Source organism: Dermacentor albipictus, chromosome 5 (genome assembly GCF_038994185.2).
Source record: "Dermacentor albipictus isolate Rhodes 1998 colony chromosome 5, USDA_Dalb.pri_finalv2, whole genome shotgun sequence".
Lineage (NCBI taxonomy): Eukaryota > Metazoa > Arthropoda > Arachnida > Ixodida > Ixodidae > Dermacentor > Dermacentor albipictus.
This window is the reverse complement of record NC_091825.1, coordinates 21534921-21560518: the sequence shown is the minus strand read 5'-3', so window position 1 is coordinate 21560518 and position 25598 is coordinate 21534921. Positions and strand designations below refer to the sequence as shown.

At 44.8% G+C, this 25598-nt stretch overlaps 1 protein-coding gene across 1 annotated transcript in view; it reads right to left on the bottom strand.

Annotated features, from left to right (window-relative positions):
* LOC135898313 (RNA transcription, translation and transport factor protein) overlaps positions 1-25598 on the bottom strand; it is a 74591-nt gene that overhangs the window by 29057 nt on the left and 19936 nt on the right. The window contains exons 4-5 of the mRNA XM_065427196.1: positions 16144-16233; positions 10942-11030 (exon numbers count right to left, since the gene is read on the bottom strand). Coding sequence (XP_065283268.1) covers positions 10942-11030; positions 16144-16233 — 179 coding nt within the window. The remainder of the gene's footprint in view (positions 1-10941; positions 11031-16143; positions 16234-25598) is intronic.

Here is a 25598-nt window from a genome sequence, read left to right as displayed (position 1 = left end):
CGGGTGATGTTGAGTCGAATCCTGGCCCAATGAGCAAGACTGAGTCCGCTGCTTTCGAATCTGCCCTGGAGGCAATTGAAAAATTGGAATCTGGGTTGAAGTCCGTTCTGCTTGAATTTAAGGGCATCAAGGATGAACAAGCCGCTACTAACGATGAAATCAAAAAACTTTTACCGAGAGTCACTGCACTTGAAGCTAGTGGAACCGTAACTGCTACCGCTGAAGCGGTTCCCCCTCAGAATACCCTGCAAGATATTTCAAGCCAGCTACAGCGAATAACAAGCAGATGTGACGATGCAGAAAACAGATTAAGACGATCAAACTTATTATTTTTCGGGATCGAGGATGACGAAAAAGAAGATTGGGCCACGTCTGAAGAAAAGATTAAGAAGTTTTGCGAAGAAAAACTCGAACTTCCCACAACCAGTATGCAGTACGAGAGGGTTCATCGCCTAGGAAAATATTCTACTGAAAAAAAAACGGCCCATAATCGCAAAACTGTGTTCATTTAAGGACAAGCAAAGTATCCTGTCCGCAGCACGTAAACTTAGGGGGACAACATTTTCAATTGGTGAAGACTTCGCGCCATCAACACGTGTTGCTAGAAGAAAGCTGGTAGCTTTTGCTAGGCCACTTGAAAAGCCTTTTAAGTTGGTGCTCGATAAGCTATACATAGACAAACAAGTATATGTCTACGACACCGCTAGTGACTCAGTAATACAATCTGCCAGATAGCTAGACACAAGCCCAAGCTCGCCAAATGATCAGCTGCCTTTCTTGCCGCAAGCCGCTCTCTCGCTCTCAGTGGCCTACACTAACATCCGAAGTTTGCTACCTAAACGCGATACACTTTGTGGTTTTTTAGATGATAGTGACTGTGACATAATAGTACTAACTGAGACATGGTTGAATCCAGATATCAACGACAATGAGATCCTGCCAACAAATAATCTTTACAAAATTTATAGAAACGACCGCATCAATAGGCGCGGTGGGGGTGTACTTATCGCCATTAAGAAAGCCCTTCATTCATATTTTATCGATTCAGGGTCATCTCTCGAGATTGTGTGGGCTGCTTTTTATGTGTCCTCCAGTGCTGTACTTATTGGCGCCTGTTACCGGGCCCCAGATTGCAACCATTCCTTTTCCAATGACTTGCGGGACAGTGTCACTAAAGCGCTCCAGCTGTGTCCATCCAACCACGTTTATCTTCTTGGTGATTTCAATTTTCCGCTTATCGACTGGGAACATATGTCATCTTCATGTCACGCGTCTCTGGAACTAATCAATCTAACGTTAGATTTTAACCTGTTCCAAATAGTGAAGGCCCCTACACGCTCTTCCAATATCCTGGACTTGGTTTTCACAAACGCCCCTGACACTATTACTTCCATTTCAAATATGAGCGGCTTTAGTGATCATAACCTCATCCAACTAGCTGTTAGCATCCCGAAGCCCGTGTCTGGCACAACAACTAAACAAATTCGCGATTATAACAGAGCAAATTACGATGAGATTAACTCCCAACTAGAAGAATTCTTTTGCCAAGTGCTACTACCTTCATTTCATTGTCGATCCGTAAACGACAACTGGGTGCTCTTCAGGGACAAATTAACAGCATTAGTAGACCGTTACGTCCCGATAATCTCATTAACTAACGACAAATCCAGCCCTTGGTTCAACAAGTCTCTTCGCAAGCTAAAGAATAGAAAGAAGCGTTCTTATAACAGGGCTAAACGCGTACGCACTGCTGAGGCTTGGCAGGCATACAAAGACATTTTAAACAATTACTGCTCAGCGATATCTTCCGCCAAAGATAAATATTACTCTCAAGACCTACCATCGCTGCTAACTTCCAATCCTAAAAAATTTTGGCAAACCATATCTCCGACAAGAGATACTAACACCATAACTTTGCACGGAACAGAAAACATACCTATTTCTAGCGCTGATTGCCCCACCGTATTCAACACGTTTTTTTCATCTGTTTTCACTCAGGAGGATGTTTCCAATGTTCCAACTTTTCCTGAACTTGATGCCGCATACATGGAACCAATCGATATCACAGTTGAAGGCGTTAAATTACTTATTAGTAACCTCAAGATATCTACTTCCGCCGGTATTGACAACATTAATTCTAAGATTTTAAAGAACACCATCACTACCTCAAGCAAGATCTTATGCCATATTTTTCAACAATCCCTAGCATCTGGAAAGTTACCCACCGATTGGTTAATAGGAAAAATAATACCAATTCACAAATCTGGAGATGTTCATACACCTGACAACTATCGGCCCATATCTTTAACCTGCATATGTTGCAAAATGCTCGAGCACATAATCACTTCCCACGTGTATAGCCACCTAGAAGCTCACAATTTCTTTTTTTCTAATCAGCATGGTTTTAGGAAGGGATTTTCTTGTGAGACGCAATTGTTCGAACTAACGACTGACTTGCACTTTAACATGGACTGCAACCTTCAAACTGACTGTATCTTTCTTGACTTTTCTAAAGCTTTTGACCAAGTGCCCCACTGTCGCCTAATTTCTAAATTATCTGCCTTACGACTTGACTCTTTAACATTATCCTGGATTCGTAATTTTCTTTCTTTTCGAGAACAGTTTACTGTTGTTAACAATTTCTCTTCCCCGCCTTCTTTTGTTAGCTCTGGTGTGCCACAAGGCAGCGTCCTCGGCCCCTTACTCTTCTTAATCTACATTAACGACTTACCCACCCAGATTACTTCCTGCATGCGCCTTTTTGCCGATGACTGTATAATCTACCGTCCTATTCACACGACTGACGATCACTTGAAACTTCAAGAAGATCTTAACCTTATCGCTAACTGGTGTAACAAATGGCTCATGACACTAAACTTTACAAAGTGCGAGGTGGTGTGCTTCAGCCGAAAATGTGTAAATTCTAAATATTCGTATCATCTTAATAACACTATGCTTTCTCACACTTCATCATATAAGTACCTTGGTGTTGTTCTTACAGAGAATCTTTCATGGGCCCCACACATCACTTCAACATGCGCCAAAGCATCACGTTCTCTGGGCTATATACGACGCAATCTGCGAAATGCCCCGCCAAACATTCGAAAACTCGCTTTCCAAACATTCATTTTGCCACAGTTAGAATTCGCCTCCCCAATTTGGTCCCCTCATCAAAATTACCTAATAAATATGACGGAAAGCATACAAAACAGAGCAGCCCGGTTCATATCGCGTAACTACAGCATAAACTCGAGCATTACACAAATTAAACTAGACTTACTGTTGCCGCCATTAGATATCCGCCGTAACATCGCTCTTCTGTGCTTATTTCACAAATATATTTACACTAATAAACGAACCCGGCTGCAACTACAAATACCGCACTCTTTTTCACGCAGATTACATAATCAGTTCAGTTTCATGCGCATATACGGTAAAACAAATGCATTTAATTCATCGGCACTACCACGTGCCATCCGTCTCTGGAATGACCTCCCTGATACCATAGCCTCCATATCTAATCCCGACACGTTCCGCTCTCAGTTACTCATGCTTTTCCCATTTAATACCGTTCACGAGTGACCAATCTAGTGTATGTTATCGTGCATTTTTGCCATGTTGTACATCATTTTCATAAACGGTATTCCTTTGCTCTGTTAACAGTAACAAGTGTTCGTGTGCCTTCAGATATTGCTTTGTATTCCTAGTGCCTTCAATATTGTGTAACATGGTAATCTTTTTATAGCTTTGTTCCTATTAGAAATTTGTACTTTTTATACCTTTTACTGTTTAATGTGCCCCCCTTACTTTATGCCCTTCCATAGGGCCTGTAAGGTTCTTTTGAATAAATAAATAAATAAATATACAGTAGAACCTCGTTGATACGTTCCCGTTACGTATGTTTTCCCGGCGCCAGCGTTCGCAATCGTGAACACACACTCATTTTTTAACAACTCATACATTCCCACAAAACACCACTTTTCGGCACCAACGTTCAGTACGTCGCCAAACTACGATTGCGTGACATGTGTTCTGGCTGCTAGATCTCATGTAAACAAGAAAGAGCACGAGGCGCGTGCGACAGAGAACAGTACATAGCTGCCTGCCGCAACAGCTTCACCGCAATACACACACGCTCATATCACGTGAAAAGGGCTGCATGCATAGTTTATTATTCAAATACGAGCAAATCTCCACCCAGGTTGTTGTACGCCGCATTCACAGCTATCACCGCCAATTTTATTGTGATAAGCATCTTTGACTATCTGTTTTACAGCACGTGGTATGTAGTGCCATTGGTAGCGTACTGCTTGCTTTTAGTAGGTGGTAGTCCAAACACACCACATTCTGCTTCGACGGCATCGGGCATCGCTCACCAGCTTGACTTCATTTTGATTTGCCGTCGCCCTCTTAAAACACCACGCAGTAGGAAACAACAAAACGCATTTCTGGCCGCCAAAGCAACACTAGCTCGACAGGTGTCAGCATCTCGTGTTGCAACAATCCGTGCAACGCTTCGCACGGATTTCTCTTTTCTTTTTCTCTCTAGTGTCTATTTAAAGATCGAATGGTAGAAAAGCAAATGAACGTGAGGTGGAAAATAGTAAAAGATGGCTGGAGTTAATCTGTCAAAATTGGGGTCGCATGTTTTCCTGATTAGTAAATATTTTGTCACAATTTTTACAAAATGTTTGAATGAGGTTCTGCTGCAATTGTCTGAACATAGCATTGTAAGGGAAAAAAATGTGCCCACAATAACTGGAAATAGTGCAGAAACTATTCAGCATGTTCTGTTATAATGTCAAATGCCTCGAGCTTTAAAAGGATACTAAAAAGAAGCACTAAACTAGTTTAGACTGATAAAATATATTTCAGAACTGTCTTTCCATCAGCTTAGCGGTGATAGGTTGATTCTTGGAATAGAAATTGAAGGTCAAAGTTGTATGTTTTTAATATCGCCTGGAAACCCCAGCGCCAGCACGCCAGTGTGACGAGTGAAAGTTCTTCAAGCTTGCCGAATTCAGTCCCTGGCTGCTTGAGAGCATGATGCAGTCTGTCTTTGTCGAGATACGTCCGAGCAGACGCTGTCAAAATTCATGTCACACTGAACTTGTGCGGGAACTCAAAAGTGGTGCTGCCGCCCCATCTTTCGTTTATGCGTCTTTGGCTGTTCTTAGTCGGATGTTCTACAAGGGTAACTTACTAATGCAGCTCAAATAATTTTTTCCCTCTTTAGTGCCTATTAAAGATGGAATGGCAGAAAAGCAAATGAACATAAAGTGGAAAATAGTAAGAAATGGCTGGAGTTAATGTTTTCCTCTTTAGTGTCTATTTAAAGATCGAATGGCAGAAAAGCAAATGAACATGAGGTGGAAAATAGTAAAAAATGGCTGGAGTTAATGTTTTCCTCTTTAGTGTCTATTTAAAGATTGAATGGAAGAAATCAAAATGAACGTGAGGTGGCAAATAGTAAAAAATGGCTGGAGTTTGTGGGGTTCTCCTCCGTGCTCTTGGGACAAAGGAACGACGACACAGTACAGCAAACAATCACAAGGGCATTTATTGCACCTTTCATAGATCAATGCCAGCTGGCCAAGTTGCTATCCACAAAACATGCCGATGGGCTCGCGACAAATCTAGAAGTCCGACTCACCGTGACCGGATAGCGAGCGAATATGTTCGCCCCATGCTGGATCCCAATGTCTGGTCGTTCGCGTGTACAGTCACGCCAACGGTGGCACGTTCGAAGGCGGCCACGCGAGACAGCCTCGCAGAAGCATGGGTCGGCGCGCGCGCGCGGAACGTCCTCGCTGTTAGCCGATCTGCCGGGAAAGAGGAAGCGCCTTGTCTCCTGGCGCCCAAACCCCGCCTGTCGGCGGCGTTAGCAGCGCAACACTTGCGCCCTCTCCCGCACTGCGCTTCAACCACATCGACCGCCGCGGGCATCACGCAGGCCACGCGGCGAAGCCGGATTACAGGAGACGCGCTATGCGGGAAAAACATCAGGGGACGCGCGAGAGTCGCGTATCCCCATGAGTTAATGTTAGGAGAATGACAGCAGAGCGACAACAGGCTTTGCGTTCCCTCATACACCTTCTCATGGTGCTCGCTAATTCTGACAGCTGGCCAAGTGTTCTGACTCACGTTAAGCAGGTGATTTCTAATGGTGAACTATTAGCTACTTTAGCACAGGAGCTCGAAAGTATTACTGCAAACTTGTGTCTTTCAGGCAACGCGACTTCAAACAGCAGGCCAACGCAGAGGGAGACATGTGATAGTGGCGGCCGAGCGATTGCAGCGAGCAGAAAAAGTTCAATAAAACGAGGCTCTCTGTTATTGTGATGGTGATTACACTAAGCCTCGAGATGTGTTTATGTCGTTGCCGCTCGTGCCACCATTGTCGTGCTGTCCTGCTATTGACAATGTATGCACGGCCTGCACATGGAGAACTAGAAGGCCACCAGAGAGGTGCAGTTTTTTTTTTTTTTTTTTCAAAAAGCGATGAAATCAGTGTAGGCACCTCGATGCTGTGCTTAGTCTGTTCTGCCGCAGCCAAGCCAGCGTTCAGGCTTCCACTGCAGGCATGGATGCTGTGCCCACACACGTTAAGTGAGCAGCTGTGCAACATGGTGAATGTCAAGCCAAGTTTAGGTAATCCATTTCCTTGGACGCCGAATGACCCCAACGGTTTTCCTTTAATCCTGTCTTGTGCGTCATTGAGGTGCAACACCTGCAACGTTGCTGGTAAGCTCGTGACACCAGCATTCTGAGACACCTTCAGTGAGACGCTAAACCTTGCAATCACTTTCCATGCTTCGTCTTCGGGTAAAACTTGGTATTTCTAAGGGCCCCCTTTTCTAGCTTTTAATTCTTTTCCGGAGCATCTGTGCGGGTGCTTAGCAGTGACTAGATCAGTGCTCGGAAAGTTCAATTGGAGTACTTCATATCTGCAGTAATGTGCACTGATGTTCCAGATAATATGTTTCTGCATTGCGTAAAGTATGGTATGTAATACTGTAGCCAGAACAGCAAATACATTTCCCAACATGTGTTCAGTCTGTATTTGTTGAAACTGGTTTTAAGCACAAAGTTTCTAGCAAAATGGTATGCTGTAAGCACTAGCTAGACTTCCACTCTGCCGTTCCTTAACCTAACCAAATCTAACCTAACGAATGGCTATAATTAAAAACATAATTAGTAAAACTTTATTTATTATTCATACTAGTGTTACATAGCATTAGATTTTCTCAATCACGCTTGGTTGTTGTAAAAATGAGTTGGCATAAAAGTGTCCTTTCAGAATAGACTAACTCCTGTCAGTGACTCTGGCTGTCTTTATGGATATTGCCATGGACGTATCTTGTGTCTTAATATACACAATACTTCTTATAACGTAGTATTGAAAATACCAGGGTGTCTACAAAGTTGACATTTCCAAATTCCCTGAGTTTTCCAGGTTTTCCCTGAGCACCTTTGCGAAATTTCCTGAATGAGTCAGATCTTTGTTTTATGTCAAGACAGGCTGACACCACGTTGCCCGATGCTGTCACTCTCTAGTAAGCATGCTGAAACAAAAAAAATGACTTAATCCAGTTTGAATAGTAAGGAGTAATATATATTTTATTTAAAAAGAAAACAGAAGGAAGGTGTTAGTAAAATGCACAGCGAAAGAAATGGTAAAGCCCATTCCAAATTGAGTCGAACATTTTCAAATACGAATGAAAAGGAGATGCATACATAAGTAAACATTTTTTTTAATATCAGCTGTTCCTATCAACTGATAGCAAGCTCATCCGTATGAGGTCCTGAACTTTGTCACAACTAAGGTTCTCTTTCAGCAGCTGGGAAGTCAACCTCAACTGTCCTGACGTACTCTCAGCCCGTACACAACATCTCAGTGTTGGGTTTCACTGCGTAAACAATTTATTTTGGTTTGGATGAGGGACACCTGTGTCTCAGCATCAGCGATCACTTAGTTTTTTTAGCTCAAGCTCCTTCAAAAAGGTGGCGGCACCCTTCCCTTCCCGTTAATTCCTCAGTGTGTCGGTCCTTTCTGTTCTCATCCTCCTTCTACCACGCTTTCACCACATGGATCATCTGAAGCATCCTCTTGGTCAGTTGTACAGTCAACATTTGATTTCTGGGACTTCCGAGGCGCCGCAAAAAAAAATTGAAAAAAACGGGCAGTCTGAAAAAAATTAATGCATGTCTTTAACTGCTTTTAAGGGCTAAAATTACCACAGGCACGTCTCAAAAAGCTCTGAAGGCCTGCCAGTACGCTTTTTAGGCATATCAGGGCTTGTACTGTGACAGAAGACGACGTGCACGCATGTGTAATTAAGTAATGTATACCGTGTCCCGCGACAATTGCCCCCTTCCCACGCTTGTTATGCTTCACCGCCTAACACTAGTGTACCGAGGCGAAGCTAACTTTCGCAGACTGGCATTACGCAACGCGCAGTGCTCTGCGAGCTTCAAAGCCAATCGCTAGGATTACAAAGGCGGAGTCGGTGCCATTGGTGATAGCGGCGAATTCTTTCAATGAAAAACACGGCACCGCACGGCAAGAAGCTTAATAGCGAACATAGAAGCAGCTAGGCCTGACGTTGCCGCGGTGGTGGTTACGGATTTGCGGATTTGCCTGCGAGAGTGCCGGTTCGAGGCGGCGAGATAATCAAAATAGCGGCGGTGGCGGCTTTGATTAATGCCATTTCAGACCTGCAGTCGGGGCAATATACATTGACTATATGGAGTACGTGGTGGTGCCGCAAAACCGTGCAAATTAGCGGGCAGGTCCGAAAAATCGGGCGTCTAGAAAATCGGTCGTTAACTACTCTGGCAATACATCGTGCCGATGACACGGCGTCAATGACGATTCGTTGCGATTCCTCTGTTACTGGAGCCAGCATTAACACGACTTTCGTTCCCTTTCAATAAAGTTACAGCTAATTTTCCCTGATGGAAGCACAAATTCCCAGAGTTTTCCCTGAGTTTTTCCAGACTGTTCAAATTCCCTGAGAATTCCCGGTTTTCCCGGTTTTCCCGGTTGGTAGACACCCTGAATACAGATACCGATACATGTCTTGGCAAATGTATCATGATACTGATATAAGGTACCAAAAGAGTACTTTAATTTAGTATCTAAGATACATGTGCCGAGCCCATTGTCCTGAACTCCACTACTAAGCCCATCAGTCTAGCCTGTGCATGTTATCCCACACTCATTGCTGCTAAATTCTGTGGGTACAGAGATCTGACATTTTTGCTACAAAGTGGTAGAGGAAAGGAAGTTGGATGGCTGCTCTAGGCGGTTGCACGGGCAGTGAATAATATACCTGTAGGAGGCTATGCTTGCGCTATATGGCATTCTAGTACAGCCACTAGAGGGCGCTAAGGGCCTAGTTTGGTAAATTCACTCATTCTCAGACCGACCCCCAAGTTCTAATCTAAGTGAGCCCATCTGAGTAAAATTTTGGTGAGTTTAAGTCCGAGTGAGCTCTAAGCAAAAATTATATTTTGTGAGTGAGTCTGAGTGAGTTCCAATTATTTTGCCAACCTATGGGCACAGCAACCATCACAAGTTATTTTATGCATCTACAGTTAAACCTGTACATAATAGAATATTTCACTTCTATGACTTCTTGTCCAACACCATGTATTCTGAATCTCAATATAATGAACTCTGTTTATACACGATTTCACTATAACGAAATTTCACTGCTGCCAATGAAAACTGCCGCAGACACACATGGTCAAATGGTAGCCCCAAGATCTTTCGCCATCGTGTTCGCCCCTACAAAGTCCAAGTGCAATAAGATCTTACCACACCTTGTGCGCCATGTGCTATGGGGTACAATGGAAAGTGTATGAGGGTGAGTCAAGAAGGATGGTGGATTGACACACGCCGTCTTCCCGCATGAGAAAGGGGAAAGGGAGGGGAGGCAGGTCAACTTGCATCCCCGCTACATGAAGGCTGTGCGAGCCAAGATGGCCATGGCTTCGCGAGCGCTGTCTTCCCATGCGTTTAGCACTAGAGGTCGTGTAACCTCGAGTTTCAGAGGCACGTAGAAGTGAGAAGCAAATAAAAAAAATTTTATTATGGGACTTTACGTGCCAAAACCACGATCTGATTATGAGGCACTACGTTGTGAGAGACTCCGGAATAATTTGGACCATCAGGGGTTCTTTAATGTGCACTAAATGTAACTCCACGGGCGTTTTCGCATTTCGGCGAAGTGAGAAACAGACGAGGCATTCGCTCGTTTCTACCTGTGCGTTTTATGATAGCGTCATTTCACTGGGGGCAATGCTATCAGCGGTGGGGCGGAGCAGATGCAAAAGCGTGGCAGACTTTGCTTCAAACCACCGATATGAAGATATTGTCGACACGCCATGAAACTGTACTCTGCTCACTGACTCACAAATTCAACGAAATAGTTTTTTCATTGAAGTTTGTTTGCGTTTCTTTTCTATTGCTCGATAATCAAGAAAACTTTGCAACCCCTTCCGCATAAGAAAATTTTATTGGTGACTGTACTCATTTACATAAAACATAGAATTGGAATACAGTAAACTTTCAATAAAACAAAGTGAAGTGTTTATTTTACTAACTTCGAGGTTCAGCTGTACTTGCAGCCTTTCACCGCACCTTGTTTTAACATCTCAAACTTTCTCTCAAACAAAATTTACCTTTTTGTGAAATTTGACACAGTATTAATAAAATCATTGAAAGAGCCCAGATTTGTAAACACTATGATATCAGGACTGTTGGCAGGTATTCAACTTATGGCACTGTTCGAGAATGTCCAAAAACTAGCCTTCAAATTGCAACTTGCAACGCTAACAGGTCATCCTTTCCCACTGCGACTTGCTGAGAGGACCAACACAGCCAGACCAGCGTTGCTTGCCATTGGATGAACTGTTATTTGAGGAGCGGCCTACCTGCAGTGTCACAAGGTGATCCGGATGCTGGGTGACCCCAAGGTACTGCGCCAGTGCCTGCACCCCCTGTCGGAACTCTTGGCAGTCAACTGCAAAACACACGATATCACACAAGACTCCAAACAAAGCTTGCAGCTGTTGGAAGCTGCCTGTTAGGCACAAGAATTGAATGATCTGCACATATAAAGCTTTACTTTGGGTGCTCCTATCTAAATACATGCAAAAGGAGAATTTGCTTTTTTTCTCGGCAACTACTGCAACAAATTTGACGAGGTTTGTTGCATTTAAGACAAAACTTAAAATCTAGTGACTGTTGGTTTCGAATTTTTGGTTTAGGTCCTCAATTTTTTAATAAAATAGGGAGAAATCGTTAATTTTTAGAAAACGAAAGTATCAAGTTTACGATAACTCAGCAATGAAACATGATATCACAATTATGTGAATTGCATCTAATAGTACATCTAAAGCGGACAAAATTGATATGTTACACATGAATCTAAAAATTTAGTAACATGGAAATACAGCTTTTGCAGAACCCTTGTACACAACGCATCAAATTCACGTAATATATAAATTGACGTCTCAAATTTGTCCGCTTTGATTGATATACAGTAAAAGCTCGGTAATTCGAACCGCAAGGGGAAGCCGCTTGAGTTCGAGTTAACGAAAGTTCGAACTAACGAAAGTGAAGGAAAGCAACAGTACACTGCGATTTGGAAGCAGTAGGGCATGTCAGAAAGTGATGGCGTTTGCTGCGGGCACACGCCATCTTCAAATCGAAGCTCTGGGTCCGACTGTGCCCCAGCACCGATGTCCACCGAAACGAATGTTAGCCGAGGCTTAACACCATCACAATGAATCGCGATGGCCGATACCTCCTAATCTGAAAACAGAGGTGCACAACCGATGAAGACTGCCAAGACAAAGACGCTGAACATGTGAAGGTGGCGAAGGCCCTGATTCGTTGGTGCTTGATTGCAAGCGCAGCTGCGACGTACTTGATTCGCTGTGTTTTGGCGCTGGCCGTGCCATCTCCGCACAACATTAGCAGCTGTACAAGATTTGTAAAGCCTCCGAGATTCGCAACGGGCAAGAAGTCTCAGAGGTTACGTAGAACGGAGAGGCGGCAGCCGCTGCTGGCTTCTGGCTGACCCCACGCAGGTTACATTTTTTTTCTGATTTTGCCTTCTCTCGCCGTTCTCTCCGTGTCGGAGGCAATACAGCCTTGTGTGTAGGCAGTAGGCGTGTTTCTCTGGCCGTGTGCCTGGCGAGCGTAGTTCGAATTATCCGTGAGGGAACCTTCTCGCGTTCGAATTAACGGACTTTTTTATACATAGACTTCTGTGGAGCTTGGCCGGACCAAATCGTACAGTTCGAATTATCCATAAATTCGAATTATTGAAGTTCGAATTAACGAGCTTTCACTGTAATGGATATTTCAAATCCGTGACACGTGTTCTTGACGGAGAGCTATTAATTTGTAAAATTCGTGCTTCTATTTCCTTTTTTAACTTTAGAATTTTCGAAAATTCTTTGAACAAAATTCAAGCCCTAGATCGAAATTCCACTTGTAACAGTTACTAGAATTTAACTTTCTCCCTCAAATGCAACAAATTTCATTAAAATTGGTCCAGGGGTTATCTCAGAAAAGTGTTTTTGTGTTTTACATGTATTTGAATAGGCCACATCGGAGTTTTGCCTGAGCTAAAGCTTCCTCTTAAGCACCGAATCCTGCGTTGAGCGTCGATATGCATCATTGGCATATTTCCTCAGCGTAACCGAGCAAACAAGCACAGCAGAAGACCAAAGCAAACACAGAGCACAGTGTGAAATTAAAGAAGAGTGCACGAGGCGGAAAGTGGAGGAGGATCGGAGGGGAAACGGCCTGCGCACGTGCTCATATGCCAGCGGCTATGGCTACCGCCACGGCGTGGGCGATCTCATCTGCGCTTCCGAGGGGGGACCAGGGTGTCGTGAGGAGGGCTATGCTTGTCCACGGCGTCAGCTGCTGAGGTCAGTCCACAATACCAGCGTGTGCGACGTGTATCACTGCTCCTGCAAGGGGCGATGGCAAGCTGCAACGAATGAGGCTTGATGTGATGCTTCCTTTGGTGTTGTTGATGCTGACACTGGTGGCACTATTTCTGCGCGACACAGGGTGGCTCACGTCGTTGGTGGAAAAGTGTAGTGCTGCGCAAGATGGGCTGTGCGGCTACGATGGCTACGATAAGGCGCCAGAGAACCGCGCCTCATCTGTATGAAAACAAAGTGCACTAGTCACAGCACTGTCTTCCTAATATAAACCTATATAATCATAATACAAAACATTGGCATGAAAAATGGAAACACGTATAAAGCTTCGCTCAAATTTTGCATTGGGGAGCATCCCAATTGTCGGTGAATTTTTTCCCTTAAAATGTGTTTAAAAATAATTTGCACTAACCTCTGCCTTGGCCTCGCTTATATTTCGCAACCAGGTTGCATTTTATGTTCTGAGTCATTCAGTTAACGCTCGGCACTGTTGCCTGCTCTGTTTGCGAAAAAAAAAAGAAATGCAAATCGGTTTGCATTAGGACTGAGTAAACACTGCCAAATAAACCCCCAGCAGTGTCTCTGGGCATTTTTCATCTCTTCTTTCTATTTGGCCCTCTGAATAAGTCGATCCAGCCTACGGATTCTGTAAATCCAGTTAAACCTTGTGGGGGTTCTCCGTGCTCTTGGGACAAAGGAACGACAACACAGTAGTGCAAACAATCGCAAGGGCATTTATTGCACCTTTCATAGATCAATGCCTGCTAGCCGAGTTGCTATCCACAAAACATGCCAATGGGCGCGCGACAAATCTAGAAGTCCGACTCATTGCGACGGGATAGCGAGCAAATATGCTCGCCCCATGCTGGAACCCAATGCCTGGTTGTTCACGCGTATTGTCACGCGAACAGTGGCACATTCCAAGGCGGCCACACGAGACGGTCTCGCAGAAGCATGGGTTGGCACACGCGCGGCACGGCACGTCCGTACCGCTTGCCGTCTCGAATCCAAGAGAGAGCGCCTTGTCTTACCCACACCCAAGTAACCCCGCAGCGGCGCGACACTCGCGCCATCTCTCGCACCGTGCTTGTACCACTCCATCCGCCGCGGGCGCCAGGCCACGCGAGCTGTGCGGGAAAACAACATATCAGGGGATGCGTGAGAGTCGCGCATCCCCACAACCTTGATATAACGATTTTCAATATAATGAAATTCTCGATGCAACGAAGTATTTAACTTTTCATAACCTCTTGTCCATAGAACACCATGCATTACAACCTCAATTTAAAGAAGTGAGTTTGTATGCCATTTCAATATAATAATATTTCACTGCCACCACAACGGAATGCGAAGACAATAAATGGAAACTTCTGCGGATGCAGACGCCCAACAAGAGCGACCCCCAAAGTGGAGCCACGTCATGTTCCGTATAAAGTCCAAGTGCGATAAGATCCTATCCTGCCCCACGCACTGTGTGCTTTAGGTGCGAGTTAATGTGTGTGAGGGTGAGGGAAGGAAGATGGTGGTTTCACGAGTGCCGCCTTCCCGCATGAGCAAAGGGAAAGAGGGGGGCAGAGGAACAAGCTCACGGTAATGAGATCAAGTGCATGCGAGGGGGCGGAGTGGGGCGTAATTGGCAGGTGTCTCGGCTGTGGCTGCGCATGGCTGTAAGCCCGTCTCAGCACATACACAGTTGCGCACCATGCTCTAGAGGTTATCTGCGCCTGAGCAAAGAGTGGGCATGCCCAGACGACGTGGCACCATGTAGGCTGTCTTATTGCACGTTAAGTATTGGCGGTTGCGTAATCTCGAGTTTCGGCGACCCATTGGAGCGAGAGGCAGACTCCGCTGCCTGCACTTTTCATGATAGCGTCATCCCAATGCGAGCGAGGCTGTCAGCCGCGGGCGCGAAGTGCGCCCGAAAGTGTGGCTGGCTTTGCTTAATTCGTACCACCGAGAATATATCGCCGAGGCATGTGACGTGGAACCGTATCATTCGTCGCCGACTCCTAAATTTATCAAAATTAATTGTTCGCTCATTCAAATTTGCGTCTTTCAATTGCCTGATAATTAGAATTGTGCGGCCTCTTAGCGTGCAAGAAAAATCGATTGGTGCCTGTACTAATTTGCATAAAAGGTAGAATTTCAATAGAAAAGAATTGCGATATAACAAAGCAAATTGTTGATTTTACCAATTTCGTTATATTGAGGTTTAACTGCATAGCAAAAGTCAACTGTGGTCAATGTAACAAAGTTGTATTTGCAGCGAAAAGCTTTGTTAAATCGCAAATTTAGTTAACCTGAGGTTTATTTTCAGCAGTAAAGACAACTTCACAAGTTCTCAAAGCATTCCTGATGGCTAGTGTTTATCATAAAGCACTTTTAAATGAATCGTAAGAAGGTCAGGCCATAATAGCACAGTTATGAGCGCCAGCGTTGCAGCGTTGCCCTCGGTGCAGATCGCGCCGAGGGCAACCACTGATGTGACTTAAGGCGTCTGAGAATCAAGTGTGTTGCATTGTGCAGCACCGTGAGTCTTGAACCCATGGTTGATCGTGCTTAGTGCCAGCAGCCACCATCAGATGGTGCCCACAAATTAAAAACAAAGGTTTGAAAAGGTATAAATTGAGGTCCCCATGAAAAAGAAGTCAGTTTCACCCGAAAGCCTGAGATAGCATGGAGACAACTACACAAAGTAAGGTGTGTAGTTTTATCGGGACCACATGCCCTCAGGAAAACATGAGCAGACCTCACTTGACAACCACGAGCTTGGTGCCACAATGCAAGCGAATGTTTCACACCACGTCTCAGAAACTTGAGATTACGAGGACTGCCAAACTAGGGGACACTATTTCTGTGTGCGAAGCATGGCCCTTCTCACTGAGTGAATGCACCAGAGAGCCAGGTTTCGTGGGGGACACAGTCTCTCGTGAGCCCCTCTTGCTGCAAAATGCTTGGGTTACCTTCCCCTGCTGTGCAAACAAGCTCACTGCTTGACCACGCGCAACGAATGGTGAGCTGACCCCTTGTTTACAGAGCTTGCGGTACCTGCATTACATGAAGACTGAGTGTGGCTAGCACTGCGGGTCCTGCCTTTTGCACTAGCTGTGCACAGAGCAGCATAGCTGGCACAGGGGAATGCCCCAAATGATAAGCGTTGTCCACACTCACAGTCCAGGTCGTCCAGCGGGTTTGCGTGCACCATCTTGGGGGCGCCCGTATCCTGCTCTGCCTTTTTGCTGGCCTCCACGTACTTGTCCGCTGCACACAGGCACACAACAAAATGGCACACAAGGATGCAAGATGCACGCACCAAGTGACTCAACTTCTAGGTGCTCATTTTCTTCTTTCATTTAGGAAAATTAGTGTGCTTAAAAGCACGCAGGTACATGTGTAACAATGCACATATTAACCCAATGTCAAAACATCACGAAACAACACTCCACATTTATCCCTGCCCACTTTTCTATTTATACGGTGAGCATTCTTAGGATACTTCACGCACCTTCCCGTATCAATGTCTGGACCTAACCGTTTTCCTTTCATGCCGACTTGGGTGCCACTGGGCATGTGCTGCTCTTGATGATAATCATCGTAGCATATAAAATATATCACCACAAATTAATCATGCACTCATTGCAAGATAGATTGCCAATTGTATTAATGTCACCAATCATCTTCAAGGGACGGATTGCACTGCCATTTTTTTTTTTACGTTGCTCTTTCTCAAGCAACACCATCGTCTCCTTTTTTTCCCCACTAAGAATGCTACTCACATACATTTTATAAAATGTAAACATCTCATGATCAAAATATTAATGCAGCTTTTGCAAAGCTGCCTGCTTACAGCATGGGATTTTTTAAACGTAGGAAGACCAATGTTATTGAAGGGGTTCAACATTCAAGAACTGCACTGTGAACTATGATAGATGTCACTTTGACCACCAGTGGTTCTTTAACATGTGCCTAAACATATGCTTCGCTCTTGTTAGCAGCACAGGCTTCCTGCGTTACGCCATTACCAGAATGTAACCCTGGCAGCCACAAACAAAACCCATGACTTTGTGCTCTGCAGTAGAATGGCACAGTGGGTAATACAATAAATATACAGTAATATTAATTTATTTGATATCATATATCCATGGTTCATACAGAAAGATTGATGCAAAATTCAAGGCTTCCAAATTCAAGGAGGGGGAAACAAACCCTATTTGCACACGTAGGTACACTGGAAAAACGCGAGACCTCCTTTTTAGCCGTAATGTCATGCAGCTAAGCAGCTGACGAGTTGGTAACATGCTTTAGAGGGCCCCCAAACCACCTGCGATATTTTTCAAACATTTCGAGTAAACACGGGCGTCCAGTTCAGATTGCCCTCACAATCAATGATGCCAAATGCAGTAGCGTTACACGTCGCGGGCGTGGCATAAAATAAAAATAACAATCCTGTGCTCCTCTCCAGGCCTTCCCAGTGTCCCCAGCACTCGTTGTGACGTCACCAGGATTCGTCTGGTGAAGTCACCAGGAGCAGACGCTGTCAATTGGTCTAACAAAAAACGACGATTTCCGATTAGTGTGCTAGCAGGTATGCGTGCTTCCTGTTTTTTCTCGTGTTGCTCGATTGTGCGCACTTTCATATCGGTAACTGTGGCACACGAAGTTGTGCCAAATCGCTTGCATTCCAACACAGATGTGCTTGCCGGTCTGATTAGCCGTGTGAACAAATAGAGTCCGACAGCGTTTTGTGATGGCTAGAAGGCGTGCGGTGCTAAAAGCAGCAATTGGAAAAACTAAATGATGTGACACCGGCTGCCTGCAGTCATTGCTTCCTTTAGCGAAGACTTCTGTCACCTCCCTGCAACAAACATTCTACTCGGCATTTGTACTCGCCCCGCATAGACTGCACACGCACCCGCAGTGATGATGCTATTAGCGCGGAACGGGCCAGTGGGCGAAAACAGCAGAACCTACCAAACCGTATCATCACCATGATCTGGGGAAGGTGGCGACAGTGTCTGTTCATCTCCAGCGGAGGTACTTTAGCAAGGCATGTCACCGTACGGATCCATTATGTTGGCAAGCCCTTCGAGACATGCACGCGACACAGGGTCCACAGCGGCACACTTCACAAGAGCATGGGCCATCCCGGCAGCAGCTGCAGGTAGCCGAGAAGCGCGGAGTCGCGGTAACCATAAGTGGGCAGTATTTTGACAAGCACGTTGGCGGTGACGTATGGATTGTGACATTTGGAGGAACATTCGGAGAGGAGAGTCCAGTCGACGAAAGGAGCGTAGCAAAGGAAAGAGCGAAGCAAGTGAAGGCCGCATTTCAATCATAAAACGCATGTAACTCCGTTTTCACGGCACCGTTTCAAAAAATTCTCGCGGCTAGTGGGCATGGTGGAGCGGCAGCCACGCAGTCGCTCAAAATCCCGATCTTGCTTTTTGTGCAGTTTATCGCTCGGTCTGGCACGTGGCTACAACCTTCGGGTCCAGCGATCACCGGCTGTCCATCACCAGCGTTGCTGACGGTCCCGATCTTCAATAATGCGTCCTCATGTCATCAGTTCTACTTTACCGGGCACATCCCTTCCATGGTCAGCGGGTGGACAACACTGCTGGCGACTGCAGCGACGCAGGAGGATATAAGAGCACTGGAAATCCTACGCCCCTTCAGTGGGCACGGTGGAGCAGCAGCCATGCAGTCGCTCAAAATCCCGATCTTGCTTTTTGTGCAGGTTAGTAAACCCCCCTCTCCCTATTGTAAGCGGACTAGCAACGTCTGCCTGCTGCTCCTACCGTGCCCAAGTGTGCTCTTTCAGTGCTTGTGCGAATGCGTATTTGTTACGAAGCTCTTAATGTGTTGCGGTGACGTTGAACTCAACCCTGGTCCTACTAACAAAGAAATACTTGATGCTATCACTAAACTTTCTGAAAACGTTGACCACCGTCACGTTGAGCTCAAGGCAGCTCTCGACGACTTAAAGACAAAGCAGGAGGTCTTAGTACAGACCGTCGCTAACCTATCAGTAAGATTATGCGCGGTTGAATCCTTTGTCGAATCATTCGACGGTTCTGCAGCTCTTAATGACGCACCATGTCTAATCACCGAAGCTGTCAGAACGGAAGGCCAGGCACTCAATTCTCGACTGGACGATCTTGAAGACAGGTCGAGACGAGATAACCTATTGTTCTTTGGAATACCGGACTGCCCAACTGAGACATCGGCTCAGTCAGAAGGCCTTGTTCAAGACGTTTTGTCTCGTCACCTTAAAATAATCTGTGTGCTCCTAATCTGTGTGCTCGGGAAATTTCTGACTCGGAAGTTTCCCGAGCACACAGATTAGGATCCTACACAGATAAAAAGACTCGGCCAATTATCATCAAGTTTTCGTCGTCTAAAGTCAGGGATGCAGTCTGGGCGCAGAAATATAAGCTCAAGGGGACTGGTGTATCAGCTAGCGAAGATTATTGCAGAGCTACGCGAAACTCAAGGAGGAAGCTAACAGAATTTGCAAAGGTAGCCGGGAAGACGTACTCTCTTCGCATGAATGAACTGATCATGGACAAAAAAACGTACGTGTACTGCTCAGTAAGTGACAGCGTACGCGAAATTGCTTCAGCACGATCAGTGGATACGCAAGATAGCGCTGGTACTGTAACTGCACGTGCTGGCACTTCCAGTGCATCATAGCTATGCCCGCCCAGATCCTGCGCAAAAGACGCCTCTATTTTTCTTTCCAAAATACAGAGTATTCTGAATAAACGCGTGGAATTGTCTTCCGCTATTGATTCCTGCTCTGCTGATATTGTTGGTCCAACGGAGACTTGGCTTTCTGCAAAAGTTAAAGATGAAGAAATTTTGGACTGTGAAAAGTGCTACAAATTTTACCGATGTGATCGTGATTACCGGTCTGGTGGTGGTGTTCTGCTGGCGGTTACCGATAGTCTTGCTTCCCATGTTATTCCAATTGTATCCTCGCTTGAGCTTGTGTGTGCGCGCGTGCTCATTGATTCTCGCTAAATAATTTTTTGTGTCTGTTATCGGCCACAAACTGCATCATTATCGTTCTGTAATGAACTGCACGATGTTGTCAATCAGCTGTTCGTCAGATACCCAAAATCGCCCCTCTTCTTACTTGGCGACTTCAATTTTCCTGACATCAGATGGGAACGAGACTTGGTTTCCTTAAAACACAACTCAGCTGAAAGCAAAGAATTTTTAACTTTTTGTCACGACTTCAACTTAACTCAGCTCGTTCACTTTCCCACTCGCATAACTTCCACTTCCGCTAATATTCTAGACTTAATACTTACCACTACACCCGACCTAGCCACCGGCTTAACTCATTCACCGGGAATTAGCGATCACTCGATAACTCACTTCACTCTACGGGCAAAGATTTCTAAGAAGAAAAAAACTAGGGTCATCCAAGGCTACGGCAAAGCAGACGTAACTGGAATGAATGGGGAATTTCAGGTCTTTGCTGATCGGTTTTTCGCCGGTTTTGAGCAGCGGTCGGTTGAGGACAACTGGTTGCTTTATAAAAACAAACTCTTGTCTCTTATTGATCGTTTTGTACCTAAAAGGAAAGTTTCATCATGTACTCGCTCACCATGGTTCAATAACATGTTAAAGCGCATGCGCAACAAAAAGAAGCGGATATTTCAACGCGCAAAATTCACAGCCAGAATAGACCACTGGTCTTGCTATCAAAAATTTAACAGAGAATTCTGTACTGCACTCTCAAAAGCCAAGAAGAATTCTTTGATAAAACTCTTCCTTTGCTACTTCATTCTAATCCCCGTAAATTTTGGAGCATTATTAACGGTACTAAAAGGACACACATTCAGTTAATCCAATCTGATGTCCCAGTAATTCAAAACGAGTGCTGCAATGTTCTGAACAATGTGTTTGCTACTCATTTTCATAAGAGCACTCCCACAGTATTACCGCATATACCAAAAACCAACTTCTTCCCAATGGATTATATCGCTATTGATGCAGTTGGTGTCGAAAGGCTGATTGTCAACTTAAAAGTGTCTTCGTCGGCCGGTCCAGATTGTATTTTATCAAAAATCCTGAAGTGTACACAAGTTTATTCTGCACTGATATTGTCAAAGCTTTTTCAACAGTCATTACAGATGTCTACACTACCCTCTGATTGGAAGATAGGGAAGGTGGTCCCAGTGCATAAATCTGGTGATGTACATTCCCCCAATAATTACCGCCCCATATCATTAACATCCATTCCAGTAAAACTCCTACAGCATATAATATACTCGCACCTCATTGAATTCCTTGAGTCCAATTCCTTCTTCAGCATTTATCAGCATGGATTCCGTAAAGCAGTTTCATGTGAAACGCAATTGTTATGTTTTACCAACGACTTGTTTATTAACGCAGATCATGACTTTGATACTGATTGCATATATTTAGATTTTGCTAAAGCATTTGACTCCATTTCACACGATCTACTTATCTTCAAGCTTAATCAACTTAACATAGACCCCAATGTACTTGCATGGATTAAGGAATTTCTCTCTCTAACCGTAGTCAGTATGTGACGGCTAACGACTTCTCTTCACGTAATTCTGCCGTAACATCTGGTGTCCCGCAAGGGTCCGTTTTGGGCCCTCTGCTCTTCTTGATTTATATTAATGATCTTCCTACTTGCCTTTCTTCCTCAACTGTCCGACTGTTTGCAGATGACTGCGTGGTTTACCAGAAAATTACTAACCATGACGATTATCTCAATCTGCAACGTGATCTAGATAGGGTATTTGAATGGTGCAGTCAATGGCTCATGACACTTAATACAACTAAATGTAAAAGTATGCAGGTTTCTCGCGACAGCACTAATCATTGTCTGCGTACTTACCGCCTCAATAATATTCTATTACCATCTGTTGACAGCTATAAATACCTTGGTGTTCACATTTCTTCTAATCTATGGTGTTCACATTTCTTCTAATCTATCGTGGAATACGCATGTAGAATATGTAACTAACAACGCCAATCGCATGCTTGGTTATCTGCGTCGAAACTTTTTTGATGCCCCATCGTCCCTGAAGTTAACACTTTACAAAACCTTGGTACGTTCTAAATTAGAGTACGCATGCGCCATATGGGATCCCACTCAGACTACACTCATTCAAACTCTTGGAGCCATTCAGAATCGCGGCGCACGTTTCATCTTGTCGAATTATTCATGTCATTCCAGTGTCACATCTATGAAGAATTCCCTAAACTTGCCTGACCTTTCGTTGCGACGAAAGTCATCTCGCCTCGGCCTTTTTCATAAAATATATTATTATAACAACGAGATGAAGGACGTTTTGTTTCATCCACCTCATTACATTTCTTCAAGGACCGATCATCGCTTCAAGGTGGGGCTACCTTCTTGTCGCACAAAACTGTGTAATGACTCTTTTGTTCCTAGAACAAGCGTCACATGGAACCACCTCCCCTCCACAATCGCCAGCATTGCTGATGACCACCAGTTCAAGATCGCTTTAAAAGACGCCTTGTAATACTTCTGTTTGTTTGTTTGCTGCACGCCTTGCCATTTCTTTCCCACTCCTTTCTGTAGTGCCTTTGGGCCCTGAAAGTAGTTTAAATAAATAAATAAATAAATGTGTTTGTGCAGACTCATGCAGAATTGCAACATCACAACTACATTATGACCTCTGGGTGCTTTAGGGGCCTTTTAAGAGTTTTTCAGGTGGCTTTTCAAAGTAGACTTCTCCATTGTAATGATGTCAACTGCCTTCTAGCAGCATGATTAGTAGTGTCCAACTTCAGTCAAAGATACTCATTGCGTTAAGAGGAAGCTTTAGCAGCTCGGGGACTCCTATCTAAATACGTACATGGGAAACCACTGCACCAAATTTGATGAAGCTTGTCGCATTTAAAAGAAAATGTTAAAATCTAGTGACTGCTGGAAACAAATTTTCGATTTAGGTTGTTAATCATTTTCAGAAAAATTTTCAGAAAACAACACTACCAAGTTTAGAACTTCTCTAACCGAACAATAAAAAATGATATCACAAATATATAAACTGTATCTAATACTACAGTGAAATCTCATTGAACCATAGTTGGCCAGAGCGGAAAAAAAGTGTGTACAAAATGGTAGTACTGTTTAACTGAAATAGCAGGAGATCCCCCACTTATCTGTCAAAAACAAAACTCAGAGAGAGTGTCATGAAAGGGTAAAAAACATGCAGTATTTATTCACTTCCCCCGACAAAAGTCTTATTTTCGTTTGATGGTGCGGCAGCCCAGCAGCAACGAGAGCAGCCTCAAACTTACTGAAGCTGCGAGCCAGCTTTTCAGCCAGCCCCCTCGTCTTGCAAACACTCACACGGCAGATTCCTCGTTGGCATTGCATGTTCTCCGTGCACAGGTGTGGTAGTGCTGCAGAAGTCGCGGGGTGCCTTTTTCATTGCAGGGTGCTGTTCTCGTCGTGACGATTGCATTCATGAGGCTGACATAACGTGCAGTTTTTAACGCGAGAGCGTTAAGGAGCTCGTGTCGCAGAAAAGTTGGTGTCGTCGGCGTCGTTGGCCATGAGCGATAAATCCCAGCAGGCACTTCATGAATAAAAAACAACTTGCAAGATGGGCTAGGTGGGAATCGAACCAGGGTCTCCGGAGTGCGAGACGGAGATGCTACCACTCAGCCACGAGTTCGATGCTTCAAAGCGGTACAAAAGCGCCTCTAGTGAATGCGGTGTTGCCTTAGAAACGAGCTGTTTCTAAGGCTCAGGCGTGCGTCGCTTGCTCAGGCGCACATTTCGTTGCCGCGCCGAAAGCAGCGTTGCTCGACGCTCACCGCGTCCGATGCGGGGCGCGTAGTCGCTGCGCCGCAGCCCATTGTCTTACACCCCTTGGCGGGTCGACGGGGACGCTGTCGCGTTCCACTCTTGAAGGCGAAGCTTAAGCGTCCTCCAATTTTTTTTTTCTGGCACTGTTGGGCCTGAATCGCCCGTGCTGTCGCTTTCTGTGTTGTTAGGTGACACTTCAGCAACAACAGAGGCAATGTGACGAAAAGTCGAACCTTGTAGCCGACCTCTTTTTACGGTCGTGGCAGCATTGCCGAGCAACCTCTTCGCATTCTAAATGCCACACACCGCAGTCAACAGTAGATCCCCGTCGTGTGCCAGTGTCGACTTCGTGCCACATTAACTAGCACGAATGATGACAAATTTTCCTTCTACGCTGAGCACCCAGTGTTTTTTATTTGAGCTTCAGCATAGCGCAAGTCCTTCCTTGCATGATGCCACAACGCTCTCTCGAACGGCACTTGGAGGCTGCTGTTCCGATCTCTGAGGCTTGTTGTTCTGCCGGAACGCCCGATGGGGACGATGCACCGCGTGATTGCGCAACGAAAAGTGGAAGCACTACATGTTAACTGATATGTGCACAATAAGCTGGTACGGCTTATGTGGATACAAAACGTACTATGTTCAATGGCTGCTGAGTTGGATATTTGACTTTACTACTTTTAAAATGAAACTACCGTTTAAGTGGCTATAGTTTAACGAGGTTTTACTGTACATCTAAAGTGGACAAAATTGATATCTGAGGGCAAATCAGAAAGTCTTTGCTCCTATCTTTTATTAGCCAAATGAAGGTCCATACAGGTAATTACAAGTATACGTCCTATTCTACATACCTTGCACTATTTTTCCACGTAGTCCCCATACCGGTTCAGACATTTGTCTCATCGCAGCACTAAAATTTGAGATGTCCCTGTGGTAGAATTCGTCCGGCTGACTGTGGAACCACCGTTGGGCTGCGGAAATACCGTCGAGCTTTTGCGAACTCACAACACCACCACCTCACACTTATGAAAGCAAGACACCTTCCCCATACATAGGCTGCATTTTCCTGTGGATTTCGATGGCCGTTTGTCCCTAATTCTATAGAAAATGAAGCACAGTTCATTGCTTGTACGCCATGGACGTGTGAAGCACAACTGCCATCTTCAACAACTGACAGCGGCGTCGTTACCGGCAGTTAAGGCCAGGTTGGTCCAAGGAAGGTCCATTGCTGGGAATGGATATGTTGACTTCGCATTTACTACCATAATTTGGTCAAAAAAGAATAGGAACGAAGACTTTCTGATTCACCCTCGTATTATACATGGCTCTTACACATGCCACTAATATGTGAGTACGACTTTTGCAAAATGCTTGTAAACAATGACAAATTCATGTAAGATATAAATTATTATATCAAATTTGTCCACTTTGGATGCTCTAACAGATGCAATTTACAGAACTGTGATATCTGTTAATGGTGCAGAGCTATCTACAGTCAAATCTTGTTAATTCAAACATGCTTAATTCGAACTTTCAGTTTATTCGAACTGACGCTGTGGTCCCGTCAAAGTTATGTGTATTCCAATGGGTGAAAACGCCAGATAATTCGAACGCATAAACATTTGCGAAGGTTAATTCGAACATACCACACTCCGACAATGCTCTCATCAGCGTGCCACATCACGCGCCAGATCAGCGCACCAGATCACGGCACCTCCGACCAGCATTGCTTTGACCTCACCACAGAGGAATAGCTTAAGAGAGACCTCTCAACGCCACGTGCGAAGTTCCGTATAAA